Source organism: Canis aureus, chromosome 16 (assembly GCF_053574225.1).
Source record: "Canis aureus isolate CA01 chromosome 16, VMU_Caureus_v.1.0, whole genome shotgun sequence".
Classification (NCBI taxonomy): Eukaryota; Metazoa; Chordata; class Mammalia; order Carnivora; family Canidae; genus Canis; species Canis aureus.
The window spans coordinates 18204498-18222795 of record NC_135626.1 but is presented as its reverse complement, the minus strand read 5'-3'; the positions used below and the strand labels follow the sequence as shown (position 1 = coordinate 18222795).

Sequence of the window (18298 nt, the reverse complement as noted above, 5' to 3'; positions counted from 1 at the left end):
ATTGGAAAAAATTACGGCAAAAATACCTGGTTTGGAAATCAAGCAAGGGATAAGGGGAAACAGTGGTGCCCTTTCACTGTAACTCTGAGAAGTGAGACCCGGAAGGGGGCCCTGGGTGAGATGGCGGTCAATGCCTGGGGGGGCTGGGGGTGGGGGTGGGCTGCACCAGAAGCTGCAGGTGCCCCCTAAGGGCTCAGGGACAGGGAGGTACCAGTGTTCACAGAGGGCAGGGACATCAGGAACAATAAATTAGGACTTCATGTTGCTATCATTTGGCATGACACAATCAGGCATTTTCTTTTTTTTTTCTCTTTTTAAATATAAGGCAACTTGCCAACACATAATTTAAAAACTGGTCTTCAGTCACATTGCTTCAGATCACTAGAGAATTTCTGGCTAAAGAACAGTGGATAGTATAGTAAACAAAACCCCAAATCTTAAATAAGAACATCAGCTAATATTCCCCAGAGACAAGAGGAAAGGTAAGGGCTTATTTGGTTTAAAAAGGAAAAGAAAAAAAAAAAAAAAAGACCCCAACTATGTATCTTTAACAGAAGGGTGCAAAAAATTACAAAATGATCTAAATTTAAAGTTACAGAAAAGTTTAAATTTCTAGCCAACTATTTGCCACTTGGGAGTGAGACACATCGAGCATGGGGTGAAGGATGGGCAAGGGCGGGAGGGGCTGTTTTCCATGTAGACCCACCTCCAGCTGTTAGAACCATGCTCATTTGGTAAAGGAAGAATTCAAAGAGCTTAAGGCTTTGTGTTTTTTTTTTTTTTTCTTTCTTTCTTCATTAAACTGGGGCTGCAATAGGAGGTGACTAGAGGGTGAATGTACCTGTGGGGCCGCTCACACAACGCTACTCAAACCCACACTACATTCATACAGAAACAGGACATTTAAAACTTACAGTGTAGAGCAATATTCTTAGCCAGTGTAGAGAGAACCAAATGCATTTTTTTTTTTTTTGGTGTTTTTAATTCCAAACCCCAATGTGATCATCCTTCACCTACCTAGTTCCATAAGATCCTGTTTTATTTTGCTTAGGTTTTGGAGGGGCGTAAGGGATGGGAGCAGCAAGTGAGTTAGGAGAGTGACACCAGTGACAAAGGGATCTTGGGTCACAAAGGATCTTGGGTTGGCTGAATGCTCACTACCTTACTACCTTTCTCTAGGGCTGGAAGGGGCCGGGGGAGGGTGGGTGTCAGGAACTAAGACCAACACAAGGATCTTTTCCCCACGTCTCAAGGCTATGGCCAAGTACCTGCAGGGTGCCCTTGAGGAGTAGCAAGAACAAGCGCAGTGGCTCTGGAATCCATGTAGATGTAAAACAAAGCCCTGAGGAATGGAGGGGGGTGGGGGGAGGTGAAGACTGGGTGAGTTTGATTTGAGATCTTTGGGTGAACAAGGAATTTGCTTCCAGAGCACTTGGGAAGTCTGGCTTCTTAGTCCCAAAGAGACAGACAGGGAGAGGCCTAGCTTAAGGGTCTGGGCACCTACAGCTGCCTCACCCAGGGCCCTTACCTTACCCACACCTCAGTCCTGAGGGGAACAGGCAGAGGTGCAAGAAGACAGGAGGTGGCTGGCGGGAAACAGCCAAGGTAAAGGGATTGATTGGCAGCAGAGAGAAAAGCCTGGAGTTGGGGTTAGGGCCTAACATAAACCCAGAAGTTACTGGGGATGGTGGAGGGGAGGATGAGGGCACAGGGCATCCCCTGGTGTCCTCAATTAGATCCCACCAAATTCCCTTAGACATCTAAGAATGATCACATTGGAGGAGCGAAAAATTTGAAACTATCCAATGACTCCAAAGTAAGTCTAAACCTAGGAGGGTGATGTATGATGTGTAGCTTGTGGAGGGCAGCAGGGCTACCTATCTATACCCAGGGTGCTGAATATGAAGATTTCGACTATCTGTGGGATCAGGAGCTCGGTTGCCAGGGGCTCGGTGGGCCTTGCTCAGCATGGCCAGGCTCTGTTCTCGAAAGCAGGCCTGCTGGAAATCCCCACTTAGGTAATCCACTGTTTGCATCAAGCTGTTCTGGCTTGCCACTGGACCACCCCCAGTCCCTGCTCGGTAGTGGGCCCCAGCAGCCGTCCCACAGTCAAGGGGTGCACCCGTGGGCTGCCCACCATGGAACGGCATGGCGAGGTCCTGAGACCCCGAGCTGTCGCTATTGGGAGTGGGCAGAATGTTGTTCCACAGGGGTTGGAAGTAGTGACCATTGGGGTAGGCCAGTGGGGCTGCCAGGCCGTTGACGGGCGGGGATGGGGTTGGCTTCTCCAGGGGTGGCTTCAGATGGAAGGACTGTGCCAGGCAGAGTTCCTGCGGGTAGGCAGGGGCCTTGCCCACAAAGCCAGGCCCTGCCAACTCGCGTCCTGCTGCATGCTTGCCTGTCAGGCCAGGGGCCGGCGTCCCACCAGCCTCACTGCACATCTGCTGTAGGTGAGCCAGCTGGTGCTGGTTCCAGGCGACTGGCTTGAGGTCGCTAGGGTAGCCAGTGGGGGCTCGAGAGATGCCTGTGGGCAGGTTGACAGGGCCTGCGGCAGGCAGTGCGGCTGTGGCCGCATGGGTGTGCTCCATGGGATTGACCACACATGAAGGCATTGGCGTGGGGACGCTGTGGGTCGACACCCGGGTGCTTGCATTGATGAGCAGACTGCGACTAATGGGGCTGGGATTGGCGATCTGGCCCTCACACACTGAGGTAGTGCTGATGCCTGCCCTCGTCTGGCAAAACTGGTTGATCTGGTGCACGATGCTGCTCAGGTCCGGGGGCTGGCTGTGCTGCAGGGTGGCCGCCATTGAAAGGGGGATAGTTGAGGTAGACACGGTCACATTCGGGGGGGCATCTGAGTCTGGCATCTTCCGACCTCCATGCAGCAAGGGATTGGGGGGGTGCTGGAGACCCTGGTGAGACAGGGCTGGAGGGTGGACCAGGCCCTGGGTTTGGGCCATGGGCTGAGGGTGGCCCAGGCCCTGAGGCTGCTGGAGGCTCTGAGGGTGGGACAGCGCCTGGGGTGGCGGGATACCCTGAGGGTGCTGCAGCGTCTGGGGAGGGGCATGGGCCAGGGTCTGTGCATGCTGCAGGGCCTGCTGGCGGGCCAGAGCCTGGGCCTGGGGGTGGGCTAAAGTGCTGGGTGCCACAGTAGCATAGGGCGCCACTGGGGGGTTCATGATGGCCTCAGGGAGCAATCGGGCTCGGGTGCCGTCAAAGTCCTTGAGTATGCTTTTGGCTGGCACTTTGACAATGGCAAGCAGGCCTGCCTTGGTGGCAGCCTGAGTCGGGTAGGGGCTGTAGCGCTGGGCTGATGTGTCGAGGCCGTTCACAGTACGACGAACGTGTTTCCGCTGGGGAACCTTCACACTGTTGGGGAAGATTTTTATAGTCAGTGGGTTGTTTGCGACCTTCTTAGCATACGCGTCCAATTCGGCTGGGGTAGGATAGTGAGCAGCTCTCATTTTCTGTGTAGTGTCCCCTAGAGAGAGAGAAGGGTAAGGAGAGCAAAGAAGGAGAGGGAGCTCATGAGTGCCAAGCCAACCAGCCCTTCTAGATTCCCCTTTTGAGGGCGTTAGGTGGAGCAGGGGATAAAGAAGTTCTAGTCTTCATCTTAGACCCAGTCTTACTGAGCCCCTATGGTAATGAGCACTGCTAATGTTTAGTCAGTACTTGTAACTGGGCAGGCCTGGTGCTGAGTGACAGGCTATCTCAATGAATCCTCACTCCTGCTTTAGAAGGCAGCTACTATCAAGGATTCTCATTTATAAATGAGGCCACCAAAGATCAGATCAACAGAGGAACTTTCAAAGTCCTGGATTCTGGAGAGCCAGACCTGGCCAATTCTCACAAAGGTTAATTGAGGGTTGGTTCCCGTATATGGTACTCTCTCCAAGTCCCTACCAGCCCATGCTGGCCTTGGGGGGTGAAGGTTCTACACAGAGCTGCTTGTCAGGGCCCTCTGTGGCCACTCAACTCAGTCCCTTCCCCATGACATCGAGCTAAAGAGGGCACCCAGAGTGGCACCTCTTCAGCCTGTGGCAGCCAGGGAGGAAGCAGCTTTCCCTTGTGCCCTGGCAGCTAGGGCACCATACCCACTGGGTGGGCATCCTGGCACAGCAAACAGGATGCTTCTTTCTCAGGAGCAGAGGAATAAGCTGCCAACATCCCTTCCCTAAGCCTTATGTCGCAAGTTCACTTTTGTTTACAGCTTACTCTTTGCCTGATTGGGTGAAGATCAAAAGGCTTTATTTCCTTGTGTGTGTGTGGGGGTGACAATAATGACAGGGCAGCAGGGAGGGAGCTGAGAAGAAAGGATTCAGAGAATCTTAAAGTTCTGAGAGCCAAAAATAGTCTGTATTTGGCCCTTGTCAGCTGTCACTTTCCAAAATGAAAGAGGAAAAACCTGCCTTCCTTTGGAGACTGCGGAAATACCCACTCAATGTGCCTCATTAATGTTAACAGTCTCTCTGTTCCCATCTCCAGTGGCCACCCATCAGGGGGCTCGGGCGGATGTCAGACTTCTAGTCAAAAAGGAAAAGGCTCTGAGAACAAGAGCTCTTTAAGGATGCCAGGCTCCTGCAAAAGGTCTCAGCTCTCTTCTCCCTTTCTGAGGTAGGGGTCTCTTAAGTATACACAGAGGGAGCTTAGTAAAAGTTTGCTGAACAAGTCCACAGACTGCCCCAGCAGAAGGAAAGGGCCTGGCCGGGAGCCTAGGCTCAAGTAGCTAACTCCCGCCCTATTTCTCCCCCTTGCAGAAGGCAGCCAGGACACAGCAAGACTAAGCTGACTGAATACCCAGCTGGTGGCCTCAGCTGCCTTGGCCCAAGAAGATCCCATTCAGTCACATCACTGGGCATCAAATGAAAGGGAAGGGGCTCAAGGAGTGTGCAAGAAGGAAGAGGGTACAGTTGCCTTCATTGAGTGGCGTGGCTGGTTAGCCTGGCAGCAACTGCTTAGAAAATGCTGCTTTCAGAGGCATGAAAAGAGAAATCAACTCCACAAGGCACAGAGAGATTTGGTCCCATGCTCACCAAGGCAGAACTAAGCAAAAGAGTACAGGAAAGAGTTGGGCTTTCAGGGGCACAATACCTCAGTGCAGTAGGGCACTCCCACGTGTTTGAGGTCTGCTTTATTCACTGCATACAGAACAGATGCTCTGTCCATAAATGAAATGTTTGTAAGATGACCAATTTGAAGAAGGTCTTAAAAGGATGAATGTGACAGTGACAGTTGAGGCCAGGAAGGGAGAGGGAGGCAAAAGACGCCCAGAAACCTTCTATCCATTAGGTAGCAGTAGCTGGTGAGCAGAATCAAAGCCCTGAGAGAAGAGTCTGTGTTCTGCTGCTTCTTATAAGCCACTGACCCTCAATGGGCATCAGTCTCCATAGAGTGGGGCCAGTTTCTGACCCTCACTACATTCTCCTAGATAAGAAAATACCAAAAAATCTGGGATCACTAATAGTCCAAGGCAGCAGCATTCCATTAGAAGCTGCCCACATCAGCCACTGTACGTTAGGTGTCTGACCGGCCAAAATCACGTGACACTCCTAGCACAGCGCCTTAACCAGAGCAGACATGTAGTGGACTCAGCAAGTGCCGTCAGTATAAGTTCTATTCTGCCCAGACACCTTGGGCTCAGCTGAGTCATGGCAGTCCAAAGCCGCTGGATTTTAGTTCAGACAGGTAATACAGGCCTGCCCCTGGGCCTTCCTCAGTGTTGGTGGGCTTCTCTCCTTGCAGGCCAGGTAAGACAGGGTGGTACAGTGGCCTGCTGACCAACAGAATCCTTTGTTCCAAGTCAGTACCAAGTCTCAGGGTGTCCCCACCGCCCCCACTGGAAGGTAGCTTGGCTTGATTCAGGAGTATGGAATGGGACACTTACACCAATTAGTTCTTTTTGTCCTGCTTCTGCAGATGTTGACAGTGGTGGTTAGAGCAGTCAAATAAAGGAATCAGAATCACAAGGAAGTAAGGCTAGGAAGGGTGGATATAGGCTATATAGTATGTTTAAGAATCTCAAGGATGAGATGAGTATATTGGACAAAAAAGAGACTACATTCTTGGAATCCAGTACCACCCACCTCACGTACAAGACATAAGCCCAGCCCTTAAAAAAAAAAAAACAAAAAAAAAACCCAAGCTTTCTTTACACTTTATCTTACTCCCACACAGGAACCCTGGAAGCTTTCTTCTATAACATCTTCCCTTAAGTATACAGCTAACACAGATACCACAGCTTTGTAAGCAACTTATTTATTTTTATTATTTTTTAAAGTAAGCTATATGCCCAACATGTGGCTCAAACTCACAACCCTGAGATCAAGAGTCATATGCTCTACAGACTGATTCAGCCAGGTTCCCCCATAACCAGCTTATTTAAATACCTGGTACCAAAGATATCACTGATCAGGACATAAGGCAGTGTACAGAATAGGGAATCTGTGGGGGCGCTTAGGTAGCTCAAGTCATTTAAGCAACTGACTCTTCATTTCGGCTCAGGTCATGATCTCAGGGTAGTAAGACTGAGAGGTAGTAAGGCTCCACACTTAGCACGGAGTCAGCTTGAGATTCCCTCTCCCTCTGCCCCTCCCTAGCTCATGTATGCATCCGTGCACTCTCTTTCAAGTAAATAAATAAAATCTTAAAAAAAAAAAAAAAAGAGAGAGAGATTAGGGCATCTATGGCTAGAACAAAGTTAGAGAGATCCAGATTCAAATACTAGCTTTATTACCTACTACTGAGGGTCTCAGTCATTCTTCATATACATAGGGATGATACCTGCTTGTTGTACCTCACAGAATTTTTAAAAAAGATTTTACGTATTTATTTTATTAATATTTTATTTACTTATTAATGAGAAACACACACAGAGAGGCAGAGGCAGATGCAGAGGGAGAAGCAGGCTCCACGCAGGGAGCCCGATGTGGGATTCGATCCCAGATCCTGGGATCACGCCTTGAGCAGAAGGCAAACGCCCAACAACTGAGCCACCCAACCACTGAGCCACCCAGACACCCCTTTATTTTATTTGTGTGTGTGTGTGTGTGTGTATGTGTGTGTGTGTGAGAGAGAATGCACGGACAGGAGGGGCAGAGGGAAAGGGAATTCCAAGCAGGAGTGGGAGGCAGGGCTGGATCTCACGACCCTGAGATCATGACCTGAGCTGAAACCAAGAGTCAAATACTTAACCAATTGAGCCCTCTACCTCACAGAATTACTAAGATCAAGAGATTCACTGAATAGGAAAAGCTCTGTAAACAGGAACCTTAACTATCAGAAGTTATTATTCAAGGATAGCAGGTTTGGTGGAGTCTACACACAGGGAAAAGTAACCTGACCAAGAAATCCCCCTGGATTTGAGTCTGGGAGTTAAATGTAGCAGAAAGCAGTGTTATCTATTGCAGGGACTACAGGAAGCAGCAGCGGGGTAGGGGTGTGAGGGGGAGAATCTCCCTGAATCCCATCTTCCTCACAGGGGCCTCCCTGTTTATCTTTCTATTTTGAAGGTCAGAAGACACAAGTATCATATGCAGCAGGAAACTATCAATAGGTGGAGAGGCACAGGCAGTGTTTCAAACACCGGCTTTGGAGTCTGACCCAAGAGTAAGTTCTAGCCTAGTCACTGAACAGTAATGTGACATTCAAAAGAAAGATAAGAGTTTCTCATATGGGATCATTGAGGAATGAATGAGAACATAGATAAATATACTTAAAATAGTGCCTGGCACACAATAAGCAATCAACAATTATTAGCTAGTATTTCTGAAATTTCTATGGGTTTATCCAGAGGGCTAATTCACCATTTCCAGGCCCTTCCACCAGGGGGCAGATAGGCATAGAAAGTAATAGCAAACCTGGGTAATTTTGACCTTTGTCTCAGAGATGATTTGAGGGCGTGCCTGGGTGGCTCAGTTGGTTAAGCATCTGCCTTTGCCTTGGGTCCTGATCTCAGGGTCCTGGGATCAAGCCTCTCATGAGGCTCTCTGCTCAGTGGGGAGTCTGCTTCTCCCTTTCACACTCCCCTCTGTGCTCTGTCTCAAATAAATGAATAAAATCTTTAAAAATAAAAAAAAAATTTTTTTTAAAGGATGATTTGAGGACCAACGACGTTTGATCATTTCAGCCACTCACCTAGCAATATTTATTGAGCCACTACAATATACCTGATGGTGAGCTGGAGAAGTAGGAGTAGAGGCTTGGGGTAAATGAAGAAAAAAATATTCAAAAAAACAATTTTCTAGGGAATTGGGAAAAGATAGGTCAGTGGAAGTTTTCCCAAGTAAAGTTCCAAAACTGCTGAGAACTCTCAAAGCAAGTGACATCATGGAATATACAATCTAGAAAAGCTCTAGGAGGGCATCCACCTAACCCCAACTATGGTCCCCTAGCAAGTGCAGGACCCACCAAAGCCAAGATGTTCCTTAATCCAGACTGCCCCACAGCAAATGACACATCTAGGATGGGAAATGCATTACATCCTCCTACACACAAAGAAAAGAAGAGGAGATGAGAAATGCTAGGGTCAGAAGGGATCGATCCTATGATTCTGTACCTGTGGTGGGTTAGGCCTGGAGAAAGCAATTAACCAGGTGACTTAGAGTGCGGGCCAAGATGCCACACATCCTATCTCTTGACCCCTGATCCATCTCTCTTGCCTTGAACTCTTACAATACAAAGCACAATAATCTATAAACATCTGTACCCCATCCCCACCCTACACCAAGTTCTGTTTCTAACAACTCATAAGACCCTCCTGAGGATGAGGGGCAGAGAAAGGCTGAAGAGCAGAGTCCAAAAACTGGTTTAAAGCTCTCTGTAGCTGAGAGGTCTCGGCTCTGAGCAGGGCCTTGGTGCTGGTTCCCAAAGGAGAGAGTTTAAGCTCCACCTCATCCTGAATGTTTTATGCTAATAATAAGTGACATGGCAGAATTTTTTTCTTAAACATTTTGGGAGAGGTGAGAAGAGAGCAAGTAGGCTTAAAGTACCATCAAGTTTTCTTCTCTGCAAAGGCTTCGGTATATTTAAGGATAGAAACTAAATGAGACAAAGGGATTCCATTACACTATCCCTGAATCCAAGGAAGAAGGTTATCTCAATTCTTGAATAAAATTTGAAGACAGTGGTTGGCAGAGGCTACTTTGAGACTGCTTTGGGGAGAAAGGGAGTGGAGATCCAAAATCAGCACCAAAGATAAAGCTGCCAATTTGCTCTTCCTTCCAAATGGGTTACCCATGATATCCCATCCCTGGGTAAAGCTGTTTGAGTACATTAAGAAACTTAGAAGAAGGGATCCCTGGGTGGCGCAGCGGTTAAGCGCCTGCCTTTGGTCCAGGACGCGATCCTGGAGACCCGGGATCGAATCCCACATCAGGCTCTCGGTGCATGGAGCCTGCTTCTCCCTCTGCCTATGTCTCTGCCTCTCTCTTTCTCTCTGTGACTATCATAAATAATAATAAAAAAAAATTAAAAAAAAAAAAAAAAAAAGAAACTTAGAAGAAAGTCAATGGGCTTTTCTGTCATGCTTTAAGTATACTCCCTTCTCTAGTTATATCCCTGGAACCCCAGAACCAGTCAAAATGCAGTTAGCATTCAGATTTCAGTGGCCAGAGAGCACGTACAACTTTATTACCAAAAAAAAAAAAAAAAAAAAAAAAAAAAACTTTATTACCCAATCATCATTTATTAAGAGAAAGACTGGAGAAAAAGCTGGTACAGCATAGCATAGCTTGCCTATTGGGTGAAGCAGCTACACAAGGAAGACTGTTGCTTTCAGCTCTGACATTGAGTTGGATTCATTGGCTAAATTCCAGAACTAGCCAGGCTCTGAGTCTTACTCTCCTTCAAAGAAAGGAAGTCAAGAGGCTAGACAATTTTTAACTTCTGAAGATGATCTCACATAGCAGGACATAACAGGGGTCAGCAAACTACAGCCTATGGGCCAAAATACAGCTGCTGTATTTTTGTAAAAAGTTTTATCAGAACACAGCCATACTCGTTTGTTTACATGTAGTCTATAGCTGCCTTTGCCCTATAACAGCAGCTCTGAGTAGACGCAAGAGGGGCCATCTGGCCCACAAAGCCTAAAATATTTGCTATCTGGCCTTTTATGGAAGAAGTTTACCAGCTTCTGTCATAAAGGATTTGGGTAAGGTGCTAAGGCACCTTTTCTATTAAAGGGTAAAGCCTAGATGCCTCAGTGACTTCCCCCTTTGCTCTGAAAGGTCTATCCCAAATTGAGGGCCATTTTTATACTTAAAGAAACTGTACATGGTAATGAACTAGGAATAGAATCTTTTCCTTGCACATCCTTGTAGTGCAGGGATAGAAGCCAGGAATCTGGGAAAACATGAGGTATAAAGCCCCAATTCCAGCCAATTTAAGATAAGAATCTGGGGCTTCTGGCTGGCTCAGTCAGTAGAGCATGCAACTCTTGATCTCAGGGTCATGAGTCCAAGCCCCATGTTGGGCGTAGAGTTTACTATTAAAAAAGGGGGGGGGGGAGAAATCTAATAGTTTTCAAAAGTTCAATCTTGTAGGCAAGTTTATTAGCAGGAATATACCCAGAGAGCCCGAGAAAGGTAGCTCCCTATCACTTCCAGAGGTTAGAGCTTCTTTACTTGTGAACTGAGGTCACTGGTTTGGCAGAGAGAAGAGCCAAAGAGAACTATTTCCATGGTAGAGAATGCTCAGAATGTCCAAAACAACAGAAAAGGGTAAATAGGTTGTTTCAGAGATACAGTAAGTAATCAAGAGTGTGAGTTTTCATTCAATCCCTCATGGGGGTTCAAGCTGAAACATCTTTTTTTTTTTTTTTTTTAAAGTCTTATTTATTTATTCATAAGAGACACACAGAGAGAAAGAGACAGGCAGAGACACAGGCAGAGGGAAAAGCAGGATTCATGCAGGGAGCCTGATGCGCAACTTGATCCCAGGACTCCAGGATCATGCCCTGCGCTGAAGGCAGGCACTAAACCACTAAGCCACCCATGGATCCCCACCAAAACATCTTTTTGAAGGGTGACATACATATCCTGTAAAACTCCTTATAGTTTTGTTGCTCAACATACAGCTATCAGCACAATTATAATTAAAATGATACACCCTGAGGAATTCTAGTATTTTAAGAAGATCTCTCTGATCAGCAAAGTGTCCACACTGCTGATAAGTCTGGCAGCTGCTTTCTTGCTGTCTTTGCTGAAGAATAGCTTAGAGGTACCAAAGTTCAGAGTCAACATGCCCCTGATGTGCCTCCGTATTACACCCAAATGTAGGGACAAAATAAAGATCACATCCATCCCTGGGATCCAGATTACTTACATTTCTGAAGTCCAGTGTTCATCTGCGTGTGAGAAAGAAGCTGAAAGGACAGGTCACCTGGCCCTGGTAGACAGGCTAGCATGGCAGACTGGCATCAACACAACATGGGGCAGTCACTGACACTGCAATGAATAAGAAAACAAGGTTATGGAATACAAGGCAATTCACTCAAGGAAGATACCAGGGACATCAGATATGAGCAGCAGAGGCCAAGTTTAAATAGACAAACAATTTAATTAGCAGCATGTTGGCTGAAAATACACCTATGTCTTTATCTGTAGCACCAATTTGCTCCCAACTATTACTATGGCCAAAATGGTGTTTCAGGGCAGCCTGGGTGGCTCAGCGGTTTAGCGCTGCCTTCAACCCAGGGCCTGATCCTGGAGACCCGGGATCGAGTCCCACGTCGGGCTCCCTCCATGGAGCCTGCTTCTCCCTCTGCCTGTGTCTCTCTCTCTCTGTGTCTCTCATCAGTGAATAAATAAAATCATTAAAAAAATAAATAAAAAATAATAAAATAAAATAATAAAATAAAATAAAATAAAATAAAATAAAATAAAATAAAATAAAATAAAATAAAATAGGGATCCCTGGGTGGCGCAGCGGTTTGGCGCCTGCCTTTGGCCCAGGGCGCGATCCTGGAGACCCGGGATCGAATCCCACGTCGGGCTCCCAGTGCATGGAGCCTGCTTCTCCCTCTGCCTGTGTCTCTGCCTCTCTCTCTTTCTCTCTCTCTGCATGACTATCATAGATAAATAAAAAAATTTAAAAAATAAATAAAATAAAATAAAATTAAATTAAATTAAATTAAAATAAAATAAAATGGTGTTACAGTCAGCATAGATGCATGGGTGGAGAGAAAATAAAAACTGGAAATACCTATCCACACAAGTAACTGGAAAATAAGGTACCTATCTTTTATGCTCACAAGCTGTGGATACACTTTTAGCATGTGCATTTCCTATAGATGGCCTCTCCATACTGCTTTTGGGCAGGGCCACAGGGTTGCCAGATACATGGCATACTAGCTCTCATCTGTGCCCCAGCTAAGGCAGGAGCAGAAAGGCTAGGGCAGATTCTAGCTGAGGTGAAGGGAAAAATTATTTTTCCCTGAAAATAGAACAGGGTTCTTGAGGAGAGCCGGCCTTCACAGGACCTGGCTCAGTCTATTTACAGACCTGGTTGGGGCAGGGGCAGTCAGACATTTCCAAAAGCAGTACAGTGTATGAGCGGCAAAGGCACCCAAAGTCCAACTTGTGATGGCAGTAATCTTTTTTTTTTTTTTTTTAATTTTTATTTATTTATGATAGTCACAGAGAGAGAGAGAGAGGCAGAGACACAGGCAGAGGGAGAAGCAGGCTCCATGCATTGGGAGCCTGATGTGGGATTCGATCCTGGGTCTCCAGGATCGCGCCCTGGGCCAAAGGCAGGCGCCAAACCGCTGCGCCACCCAGGGATCCCGTGATGGCAGTAATCTGAGCTCACTTTTAGAAGGAAGAAGGAGCAAAGCATCCTAGGAGACGCAATTAACTACTGTTAAATCAAATTCCATTTCTAAGTTTCTGGGATTTACCTTTCCTATTGCCTATCACACAATTAGACCCCCTAGACCCTAGAAAAAAGAAAAGAAAAAAAAAAAAAAAAAGCATTGTTCCCAGAATAAATCAAGGAGGTAGAAGGCTACCAGCAGCCCTCCGTAGGTAGGTAATCCTGACATTATGTCAAGATGGCCTGGTTTCCTCAGTGATGTCTACCAACAAGAATTGCCCAAGAAAGCAGATCTGATGTGGCCTTCTGTAGCGAAGAGCAAGCAATGTGAGTTTCCTGTGTACCAAGGACCAAGCTTTTCTCAAACAAGTATAATGCACTATAAAATACATGAATTCCTTTCCTTTATTGCAAAACCCAGAAATCAAGGTGGCATGTTAAGGCTCTAATCCCAACAAAAGAGGAGTGGGAAAAGAGCTCAAGTATAAACAAAGACCACAAATCCTCTTTCTTTCTCTTTGAGGGCCCTCTGTATGTGAAACTACCTCGTCCTGATGAGTATCAAAGAGCTCCAGCTTGCAAGGCCAGGTAGCTGAAAAGACAGTTTGTAAAAGAAGCTGCTCAAACTGTGTCTAAGATAGCAAATGCAGAAAGAACTGAAGATTGAATGCCTCAGTGAGAACAGAGCTGCCCAAAAGTTTGGGCATAGATTCTGCTTTTTCAGGTCTCCGGTGGGTGGGATAACAGAATGTACCCAGCGCACCAACTGCAGTGCCTCAAGAAATAAAAAGGCTTCTGTTGGGGTCAAGTGAGTGAGGTACTGCTTACAATCCCTTCCCCTGTGAAAGCTGTTCTTTATTTAATAACCTCTCCCTACGCTCCTAATATAGGAGAGGGCAAAATCCCAGGAACAGAAGGGAATTATTGGATACTGGAGCCTAATGTTGTTAAAAGGACTACATGAGGGGCATCGGTGAGGTTTTCTTAATTAGGTCTCCCAACCCTGCTTGGAGATGGGTAATAATTTCACTTGTCATATCATCATCTCTAGCCTGGATTACTACAATAGTCTTCTAAATGGTTTCTCTGTTCCACTCTTGTTATCACCAGTCTACTCCCTACACAGCAGCCAGAGTAATTTACTTTTTAAATTAGAAATCATATCAACTCAAAAATCTCCAATGATTCCCCATTTCACTTTGAATACAATACAAAAATCCTAACAGGTCCACAAGGCCTACCATGACCTGTTACTACTATTTCCAACCTTTCTGCCCCTCCTGCTGATTCTACTTCCAGCCACAGTGGTCTCCTTATAGCTCCTCCAAAGAGCCAACCACACTTCACCTCCATGCCTTGTACTTCATCTGGACAGCAGCGATGCTGTAAAGATAGAGAGGTTCAGAGAACACATTCCCTAAGCTGTCTTCCAGATATACTCTTTCCCTGTACTTTTTGGAAGAAACCAATCTATGCATGATCACTGCAATCTCCGGTGTATCTATTAAATCTTGCTGCCTACAACCAGGAGGAGATGAGTGTGGGGGGCTGTGGATCCTATAACATATTTGACCATAACATACCACCCCTCAAATCACAACTGTGGATTTCAATCGGAAGAAGATGAGACAATTAAAACAGCTAAACTGTGGCAGACACAGTAATGGATTTATTAATAGCAAACAAAGGAGCAAGAATAATAGGTGAATTCTGTAAGACTGCAGAAAGTCGGGGTGCCTGGCTGGCTTAGTCAGTAAAGCATGCAGCTCTTTATCTTGGGGTTGTGAGTTCAGGCCCCATATTGGGTGTAGAGTTTACAACAACAACAACAACAACAACAGACTCCGGAAAGTCAATTTTTAGTTTAGGCAGGAGAGGGTGATTGAGGAAGAAAGATACCAGAGCTTGGTGCCCTCCGTGATGATGTCCCCAACAAGAACCACCCAGAAAGTTTAGAAAACTCATCATCTAGGCTACTATTAAGAGTACAGCCTCCAATTTGTGACCCTTTCTTTAAGAGTTTAGGATCTATCTCTGCCTTCCTTTCCAAAAAACTGTCCTCTGTACTTAAGGAAGACTTCAAGCCCCTCGAACAGTCTCAACTGAAGTTGAGAATCAGATTCTGAAGGAAAAAAAAAAAAGGAATCAGATTCTGGGGGCAGCCCCGGTGGCCCAGCGGTTTGGCGCTGCCTTCAGCCCAGGGCGTGATTCTGGAGACTTTGGATTGAGTCCCACATTGGGCTCCCTGCATGGAGCCTGCTTCTCCCTCTGCCTGTGTCTCTGCCTCTCTCTCTGTCTGTCATAAATAAAAAAATCTAAAAAAAAAAAAAAAAAAAAAAAAAGAATCAGATTCTGGGGCAGCCTGGGGAGTTCAGCAGTTTAGTGTCGCATTCAGTCCAGGGTGTGATCCTGGAGACCCGGGATGGATTCCCACGTTAGGTTTCCTGCTTGGAGCCTGCTTCTCCTTCTGCCCATGTTTCTGCCTCTCTCTCTCTCTGTGTCTCTCATGAATAAATAAAATCTTAAAAAAAAAAAAAAAAAAAAAAAAGAATCAGATTCTGCAAGGTCAGGAAAGGCAGGGAATATGGCAAGGTTTGTAATGAAACAGGAAGGAAGTAACTGGGCAGAATAAAGAACTCCTCTGGAGGCCTGGTAACTGAGCATAGGCCTTTTATTTAAAAACCTCAAACCAGGGAATCCCTGGGTGGCTCAGTGATTTAGCACCCGCCTTCGGCCCAGGGTGTGATCCTGGAGTTCTGGGAGCAACTCTGACCACAGGCTCCCTGCGGGGAGCCTGCTTCTCCCTCTGCCTTGTGTCTCTGCCTCTCTCTCTCTCTGTGTCTCTCATGAATATATAAAATCTTTAAAAAAATAAAATAAAAACCTCAAACCAGGGGTGCCTGGTTGGGTTAAGCATCCAACTCTTAATTTCGGCCCAGGTCATGATCTCAGGATCCTGGGATGGAGCCCTGGGTCAGGCTCCACACTTAGCGGGGAGTCTGCTTAAAGGACTCTCTCTCTCCCTCTGGCCCTCCATCCACTTACACAATATTTCCCTCTCTTTTTTTTTTTTTTTAATTTTTATTTATTTATGATAGTCACAGAGAGAGAGAGAGAGAGGCAGAGACACAGGCAGAAGGAGAAGCAGGCTCCATGCACCGGGAGCCCGATGTGGGATTCGATCCCGGGTCTCCAGGATCGCACCCTAGGCCGAAGGCAGGCGCCAAACCGCTGCGCCACCTAGGGATCCCAATATTTCCCTCTCTAAAAATAAGGAAATAAATCTTAAAACAACAACTTCAAACCACCCACACATTTTGATTACCACCTGGGTTTTTCTAAAAAGCAAATTCCATATATATAATTTTACAGTTGATACTTCCAGAAGCACAAGTAGATCCAGAAATCAACACTAGCATTACCTTCTAAAGGGACATCAAAATTCAAGTCCTGACTTCAAAACAGAATCAAGTAGTAATCTAGAGCTCAGGCCAAGTGAGCTCTCAGCCAGCTTTCCTGCTGCCAGCTGGTCTACTCCCTAAGCAGGGGGACTATATCACAGTAAATTCAGAACGAAGGTGTTCAAACTCTACTAGGGTATCAGCACCAGTGCAAGCACTTCTCAGACTACCTCTAATTAAGAAACAAAACCCTTGTGCCCACTGGGAAAATTCAAAAGTACTTCCATCTGTTCCCCTCCATGTCCCTCTCCCCAATCCCTGTCAGAAGACTCCCAGAGGTTATATAGTGTTGTGCTGTCACATTCTGTTTTCCTGGGCGCATCTGATAAAGGACTAGCTCTGTGACTGTAAGAAAACCCCAGTTGTGTTTGTGCTGACTGTCCCTGCTTATGCTTAAGATCACTGAAAGGTAGAGAGAAAATCAAGTGATAGAGATTTATTACACTTGAGTGGCTCAATGGTTGACCATCTGCCTTCAGCTCAGGGTGTGGTTGCAGGGTCCTGGGATGGAGTCCTGCATCGTGCTCCCCATAGGGAGCCTGCTTCTTCCTCTGCCTATGTCTCTGCTTTTCTCTTTCTCTCTGTCTCTCTCATGAATAAATAAATTAAATCTTAAAAAAAAAAAAAAAAAAAAAGATTTATTTTTACTCGGGGTTCTGGGGTGAGGTGAAGTAAGTCTAGAGCCATCACTTCCAGCCCAGTTTCACCACCCACAATCCACTGCCTCCCACTACATTTCTTTGCCAATTCCCTCTCTTGCTTTCCCTTCCCTGCCTGCAACCTCTACCTTCAAAAATATCTCCTCAAAAAAAAAAAAAAAAAAAAAGGTTGACTGGCCAAGTTTCTGATTCATGCTGTGGTTAAAAATTTTTAATTTGTCATTTGTGGTCTTTAATTAAAAACTGAAATTGACACCACTGCCATCTCTGTGACCACAGGTAAAGAAAGAAAACCTTATGCTCCTTATTTGACTTCATTTTATAAAATACATTCAACAGTGATAATCCTGTGGACATGTATCATAAGAGAATATGATTAATACCATGAAACTGAATTAATTTAAGAGTCCTCAGCATCTCTGAATAAAGCCTTCTCATCTGTGAATTAAATTAGGCTTATTTTAAAAGACTACTTTTTGATAAGGAGGAAAAAAGTTTTATCTTACTGCTCTGTTTCTTAACTCTGGGGCAGGGGGGTGTCCAAGAAATTTGGCTAAAACCTAAGAGAACGGGCAGCCCTGGTGGCACAGCGGTTTGGTGCCACCTGCAGCCCAGGGCCTGATCCTGGAGACCCGGGATCAAGTCCTACGTCGGGCTCCCTGCATGGAGCCTGCTTCTCCCTCTGCCTGTGTCTCTGCCTCTCTCTCTCTCTCTGTGCATTGCTCATGAATAAATAAAATCTTAAAAAAATAAAATAAAATAAAATAAAATAAATAAAACCTAAGAGAAACACCAAAATACTGCTCTGGGGAAAATACAGGGGGAAAGACAGCAAAAATTACATGTTTATCAAATCAGACTCTGAAAAATCAGTCATCTCTATTGTCTGTTACGATAAAATAATCTATTCAACAGGTAATTTTGTCAGTCCAGGTTTAACCATGAACTTCCAATTAAATTGAACTTTTCACTAATTACTCAACCCGAATAAAGTTCAGTCATTGCTCAAAGGCATCTTTCTTTTCTATCTTTAACCCACAGGGGTGCTAAAATTCACTTGGAATTGTGACCTCACAACTCTAGGGAAGCAGAGAGAACAAATGTTCACTCTGGGCTTACTTTTTTTTTTTTTTTAAGATTTATCTATTTGAGAGAAAGAGAGAGAGAGAGAGAAAGTGTGTGCAGGAGGAAGGGTAGAGGGAGAGGGAGAAACAGACTCCCTTGGTGAGCAGAGGCCAGGGGCTGAGCAAGGAGCCCAACATGGGGCTCAATCCCAGGACCCTGGGATCATGACCTGAGCTGAAGGCAGATAGATGCTTAACCAACTGAGCCACCCAGGCACCCCTACATTTTTTTTTTTTTTTAAAG

General features: G+C 45.8%; 1 protein-coding gene across 9 annotated transcripts in view; it reads right to left on the bottom strand.

Annotated features, from left to right (window-relative positions):
- Positions 1-715: 715 nt before the first annotated feature.
- The window catches only part of FAM222B (family with sequence similarity 222 member B), an 88069-nt gene continuing 70486 nt past the window's right edge, over positions 716-18298 (bottom strand). For 7 of the 9 annotated variants that reach the window (XM_077851991.1, XM_077851984.1, XM_077851986.1 and 4 more), the window contains 2 exons: positions 11323-11444; positions 716-3484 (listed from right to left, as the gene is read on the bottom strand). In XM_077851991.1, coding sequence (XP_077708117.1) covers positions 1878-3484; positions 11323-11404 — 1689 coding nt within the window. In that variant the 5' untranslated portion in view covers positions 11405-11444 and the 3' untranslated portion in view covers positions 716-1877. Of the gene's footprint in view, positions 3485-11322; positions 11445-14077; positions 15126-18298 lie in introns of all 9 variants that reach the window. The other 2 variants (XM_077851985.1, XM_077851993.1) reach the window with 2 other exon arrangements.